Here is a 6,508-nt window from a genome sequence, read left to right on the forward strand (position 1 = left end):
TGAAATCAACTACCTATCAAACTCACCTAATACCTCAGCTCATCTTGGGGCTCCTTTTCATGTGTACATGATACCTACTGCTGCATCTACTTGCATGTCATCTGCACCTTTTCCCTACTGTTTACTCTCGACTTGGTTCTACGTCTTCTGGCCTATCTTTTTGGAGCGGAGTTGCGTGTGGTATAGCCCTGCTGTTTTTGGCGTACGTGCACGACAGCACATCGCACCAAGTGGACAACGCATTCTGCATGCGTTTGACAGCAATCAATCAATCGATCAATCATTCACGGCGTTTTGTTTGCGGCATATCAAATGTTTGTCTGTGTGTCTCGCAGAGGTGTTTACGGAAGGGCTAGAGAGCAGACGATTGGACTGGCCCTGCATCGTTTGGGCGGCCCTGGTTGTTCGAGGTTGGGTGCGCCGACCGAGGGATTGGACGAGGTTGATCAATTGGCTCATTTTTTCTCCACGCGCGCGGGCTTACGCGCCTCTCCCCTCCTTTCGCAGGGAAAATGAGGGCGGAAAACGCGACTTTTCGTGTCGCGCTAGCTGCCCCGTTAAGTGGCCGGGAGCCAATGAGAACCTGATTGATGTGCGAGACGGGAACACGACATGGTTGCATGATGTCACCTCAAGGTGTACGGTACGCTGCAGTCAATTATACTGCTCTATTGTATTCAGCAATTGATCAACAAATATTGAATGAGCCTTTTTCATGATATCCCTTGAATTTTCGAGTTGTAGATTTCAAATTGTAGAAAAATCTGCCCGTGCTGAAAAGGGTTGGAGGAGTACACACTGGAATTTAGGGGCAAGACTAGTGATAAATGCATTCTTGGGACGGGCTGGGAGATCGCAGGTCATGCTATTGTTAATTGCTTTTTTTGTTCACAATCGACGCAGTGGATGAGATGACATTTAAGGCAAACCGAACCAAGTAGCTATTACGCGATGCCAATCTCGTGGATTTCGTTGCCATTTTGGGTATGATTGGACAGTTCTTGATATTCCGTCTTGATGCTGACATCAATTATAGCGGTCTATATAGTAGTATCTGCAAATAAGAACATCTTCGCGATTTTCAATACTACTCTTGAAAGCTTGACTCTAGAATCCAACATCTTCTTCATCCTTATCGAGGACAGGTTGGCCCCTGAGCCATGCACGCATTACCTAGGCACTCCCCATATAGCCCATTACCGGATGCAAAGTCTCTCACACAAGCGTGATGAGCGTACATATCGTCCCATGGCATCAACCCAGTCGTCCCTGATCTCCGGGACCACTGCTGCTCACTCTGGGTGTTGCACGTAAAACGATTTCTCGCCAAAGGCCTCCCTCTCTGCTTGCCTGAAGACTTGCATGTGCCATCTCATTGCCCTGGCCATATCCCTCCTTTGACGCCGTATGGAGACATATGGGTTGCGGAAGAACTCACGCACCTCTGCCGTTACCGCTGGCTGATCCCAACGCACAATGCAAGTAAATGCAGCCGGGATAAGACAGCCTGGAAGCAGATAGGACTGTGCAGGAAATCTAAATGGTACTCGAGATTTTTTTGGAAACTGCCCTCCGCCTGTTGTTGGAGGAGCAGTCAGTGTTGTGACCGATTTTAAGTAATCTTCTACCGATTCTAGTACGTCTGTCTCAAACGTCCGCAATACGTAGCCGTTCTCGTCGACCACAGTGTCGACTCTAGTGTGCCAGGGAAATAGTACACGGCGGGTTTTGGTTGCGTTATCAGTTGATCTGTGGAAGGTGGCAGCGTTCATGAAATGCACGCCGCCAGCCTTGGCTGGAATTGGGCGATATGTCCTCCCAATAGTCTGGGTGATCTCAGCAGCTCGGAGTCTTCCACCATCAAGGCCGACGACAGGACCAATGCCGAAACCATGTGTTATCTTGAGGGGCTTCCATCCATCCGCGTAATCGTTTCGATGACGCCCGTCTATGACAATGGTACAATCATAGTCGTCCTCATCATCTAGGCTAAGTGACGCTTGGAGTCTATGCTGGCCAACCTTTCCTTGCGAGACCTTGTCTTTGTGGTGGAGCCGTGTGATATTGAAATCGACGTGGTGAAGTCCAGTACTATCGCCAGCCACGGCGTATTTGGCTTGGGCCGGAATAGCTGTCAGCTCGTATGTGCTATCCTCACGCATTGTTGCCGCCGCAGAACCAATGGTCTTGCCTGGTTAGTTGTTGACATAGCATGTGATGACTGGCAATGCCCCAACCTTTGCAGCTTTTGCCATTTCGAGATTGCTGGTGAGTATGGTAGCGCATGAGGTCCATCTCCTCTCGCATCGACTCGATCTGATTGCTTTTGCTTTCTAGAAGCTAGTCAAGCCCGAGATTATAAACACCGTTTCCATTCATAACCATGTCGTGGCCTAAAAGCCCTTGTTGAGGCCCAAAGAGCTGCTCCAACATCCGGTATTTCTTAAGAATAGGCTTAGACAATTTAGTACCCGGGAATCGATACTAGTGAACCCATTTTAGATTATCTCCCATCTCAGCGTGCATTATCAGCCAAGAATCATGAGTCTCTCGCCAAACCTTGACATCGCCTCTTCCCTCCCAGAGTGGCCGGATCCGTTCGTCTGACTGGTGAGAGCTGATAGTAGTGGCAAGACATACCATCTTCAGGATATGGCGCCGGTGCGATTGACACACGTCATGATGCCCTTTATGATTTCTGACTGGCAAATTGACATGTGGTTTCCGCCGTGGGTACTCGTGAATTCACGGCTTCGAGGCCGGATTGGCCAGATGATGCGAGACGTTCATTATCAGAGCTCGATCGAGGTTCTGTGTCAATGAGCATGCTAGAGCCGTCCATGCCAGGGTCGATGGAGACAGAGTCTTGGGCCAAAGGCTGTATTTGTTAGGATTCCTTCATCAACACAGGTATGTCTGCTGGGTTATGTCTAATTTTCTCGTTAGGCAGGTGGTGTTCGTGCCCCATATCTATCAGATGATCAATTGTCATAACATCTGGTGGAGTCACAGGTCCTGTGCCTGCGTTAAGCCTTTGAGCGTTGTCATGTGGTTGGACTTGGTAAGAATATAAACCAAACTTGTTTATCCGCATACGTACGTTGCTGCTGGAAGATGTCTTGCAAGCCAGCCACCCTTCTCGACACCCGAATCCACAACGATTACTTTGCAAATATGGTCTCTTCAGGGGACATTTCTTAGCGGATGCTGGCTAGATCATGGCTCGCCTGATATTACTGAGAGTAACTGCTGGCGTATTTCTGGAACCACGTCCTCGTGTGTTATGCCGGTTACCCATCGCCTCATTAAGCCACATGTATAGATGCCGTCGGTCTGGCACAATTTCTTATCCACGACGGATATACTGTTGCAGGGCTTCATTGGCGGTGAGCGTTGTTATCTTGTCAAAACACTCCTCGTACTCCTCATCGCCCAGTATTCTTTTCATTGTATGCTGTTTGACAGATACACGATGGCTCGTACATCGTAGACGTGCGGGTTCTATTCTGTCCAATGTCGATCGATCAAGTTGAAATCTATCTGTGGTTTCGACCTGCTTCAGGACATCCGTCACTGTTTTGAGATAAATCGATGCGTCTTCAACTATAGAAAAAGCATTGTCTGTGCAGCCCACAGCATCCTCAGCTATTTCACGAATGAACCTGGGCCTATCTGCCAACGCTATGGCATAGTATCTCTCGAAAAGACTCTCGATAGAAGTTGACGAAACAATCTCTGCATTTAGGATGGCGATCCGCTGAGTTGGTGAACAATACAATTCTATCGGAATAGCAGATTTAGGGCGACCCATGCCAAATACTCGAAGAAGAACAAATATTTTTCGACATCAACATCGCCATCCCCAACCTTCCTTCATCATTCCTTCCCTGACTTGATTTTCTTTGATTTTTCTTTGTTGTTTACTTATCGACTGCTGTCACCTGCCCACCATAGGTGCACAATGTCCATTTATTCGTTCATTTCTTTCATCAACTTCACCTCACCTGCACTCGCCAACTCAGCTCATCGCCATCTCCGGCGAGTGTTACGCCGCGGCGTAACTTTTGAAGTCTGTACCTCCATCCCAACTTATACATCAAGTAATTGAACCCATCGCATGTTGTCGCCCGAACTTTCCATGTACTATTTCCCATTCTGTTGATGGCCATTCAGTCGAGCAGCATTCTATCGCTTTATGCACGTATATCCCTTTTTTATTTATTATTATTATTATTTTTCGATTTTTAAATTAAATATTAGGATATTGGGGTAATACAATGTTTAATGGTGCTGGGCTCGAACATTACCATCCAGCCATACAACTAACCAGATTTGGGCAATTCTTTGTCCCGGATTATACTAGGGAAGAAGAGCCGAATCAGCAGCACTTTAAACGCACTAAAAAAATTATATCCGTTGTGGTGTAGGGGTCAACATACCGCGTTTTCAAGAGGTTCCGCGGCGCCCCGGGTTCGATTCCCGGCAATGGAGTCCTTTTTGGGTCTTTTTGGGGCCCAATTGACATCAAATTGCTTGAAATGGTTGAAAAATAAGCCTGGGTTAGTTTTTTGATGTACTTTCCCTCATTATGCATTGGGCATTGAATTATGTGTGACTTCGTGATGCTCCCTGGGAATGCGGCTTGCCCCTGTGACTTACGAAGCAGTAGGGCAGCGAATGGGAGTGTTTCCTAGGTGAGATCTGGTCCATTTTCTTGTGCGATCACGCTGGATTACTGGGATGCATGTGATCAATGTTTTTGATTTCTACTCCTTGCAAATGCCAAAAAGCGAGTGTGTTCCCCCATCCGCTCGCTATCCTAAGCGGGGGGTATCTGTGCTATCACCTAGCGATGCCTCGTCCTGAATCCCCCAGACCACTTTCCATGTACAGATATACACCCACAGCCGTGCTGCTTCCCTCTTCTTGACCAGATACTAGACAATAAATTGAAGCAGACTTCGCTTCCGGACCACCCGCGCCCCAGCAGCGTCGGCAGAGCTGAAGATAGGACGAGCAAGAACCAGTAGTCGGACACCGTAACGCCATTGAGCCATCCTTTTCGGTACCCTTTGCACACCACTCTCCTCCCATCGTCGTATACATCGTAAAAGCAGAAGGCATCGACACCTCATAGTGCCTTGCCTACACTCCTCTGGCTGCCTTGGCTCTGCCGTCGCCCGTTACCTGTCCTCGTGCTCTGCTCTTGCTCCTCCTCATTTCTCCAGCCCTCTGTCGGTGATGACCTCGTGCTGCTGTCCCATCTATTGGCTGCAGGTCCGACGTCCGGGCCTGGATCACTCCAATCGCCCATGCTGATACCGCTCGAGTACTTAGAACTATAGCTCTCGCGTCTCGAGTGTGTGGGCACCGGCTTCCTCACCGCAGCAGGGTTCATCCCCACGCCGTTGCTAAAGCGGCTGTTGCTGCCCTCGAAGTCGCTGAAGCGCGGTGCACTGCTGCCCGCCGTGCTGACATTTGACGACGGCACATTGGGTCGAGACAGCAGCTCCGGCCGCTCGAGATCGAACGGGTCTGAGCGGAACTTGTTTCGGCGCGTGGCAAAGCTGTCCACGCTGGCCGTGCTCTCACGGCCGTACATGCCCATGCCGGCCGTGTTGGATGGTGGTCTGTTGCCACCGATCGACTTGCCCCTTGACCGTCGAGGGTCCGTCGAATTGGGCGGAGGTCCGCTGACAGATTGGCCTCTGGAGCGGCGAATGTCGGCTACATAAGTAGACGGCTTGGGGACCACAGGTCCCGGGATCGCGTTCGCATCACTGAACGGATTATTGGCTTGTGACACCGTGAGGGGTGCTGGCTTCGCGCTTTGATGAGCTATGGCATTGGAGTCACTGAAGGGATCGTCCCCAAAGTTCAAGCTCAAGCCGCCGAGGAAATGCTCCGCCGAAGACCCGCTGCCCTTCATGCGGCTGGCACGACGGCGCTGGGCCTCACGATCTAACTCTCCATCATCCATATTTAATAGCGTTAAAAAGTCAGGCTTGTTCGCCAGCGGTGCCTTCTTCTCGCTCATGCCGCGGGAGGAGAAGGGGTCGTTGCTGCTGTTGATGCTCTGTGGGTTGCGCATCTTCCATTTGAATCCAATATCTGCCGTCAGGTGGCTCCACCAGTCCATAAAGCGGTCCTTGGCCGTCAAGTTGTCCGGTGCACCGGGAAGGGCTGACGAGTTATGCCGGCTGTGTGTGCTCACTGGTTCCATAAACTGCGAGTTCCCACGGTTCATGTTGACTGACGGTGTGCTAGAGCCGCTGCGGGTCGTCATCTGGCTGAAGCGTCCTCGGAGTTTGGACAGGTTGGCTCCCAGTGCTGCCCTCAGCTTCTCCGTCCGTGGAGTTGGTCCAATGCTGCCACGATCGATGTTGTATCCGGCCTTTTCCCCTGGTCCATAAGATGGATCCACCGACAGGGGTGTCAGTAGGGTGCTCCTCCGCTTCCTGATGGTTCGTCTCCTCCAGAACCAGATCAAAAAGGCGATCAGACTGAT

At 50.3% G+C, this 6,508-nt stretch overlaps 1 protein-coding gene across 1 annotated transcript; it reads right to left on the reverse strand.

Moving 5' to 3' along the window:
- Positions 1 to 5,131: 5,131 nt before the first annotated feature.
- Positions 5,132 to 6,247, reverse strand: UCRPA7_1924 (hypothetical protein; the record flags this gene model as incomplete). The annotated part of the gene is made up of 1 exon (XM_007914502.1): positions 5,132 to 6,247. One exon carries the CDS (start codon positions 6,245 to 6,247, stop codon positions 5,132 to 5,134), a length of 1,116 nt encoding a protein of 371 aa, XP_007912693.1.
- Positions 6,248 to 6,508: the final 261 nt, after the last annotated feature.

Source organism: Phaeoacremonium minimum, assembly GCF_000392275.1.
Source record: "Phaeoacremonium minimum UCRPA7 unplaced genomic scaffold PA7_03_scaffold_140, whole genome shotgun sequence".
NCBI lineage: Eukaryota > Fungi > Ascomycota > Sordariomycetes > Togniniales > Togniniaceae > Phaeoacremonium > Phaeoacremonium minimum.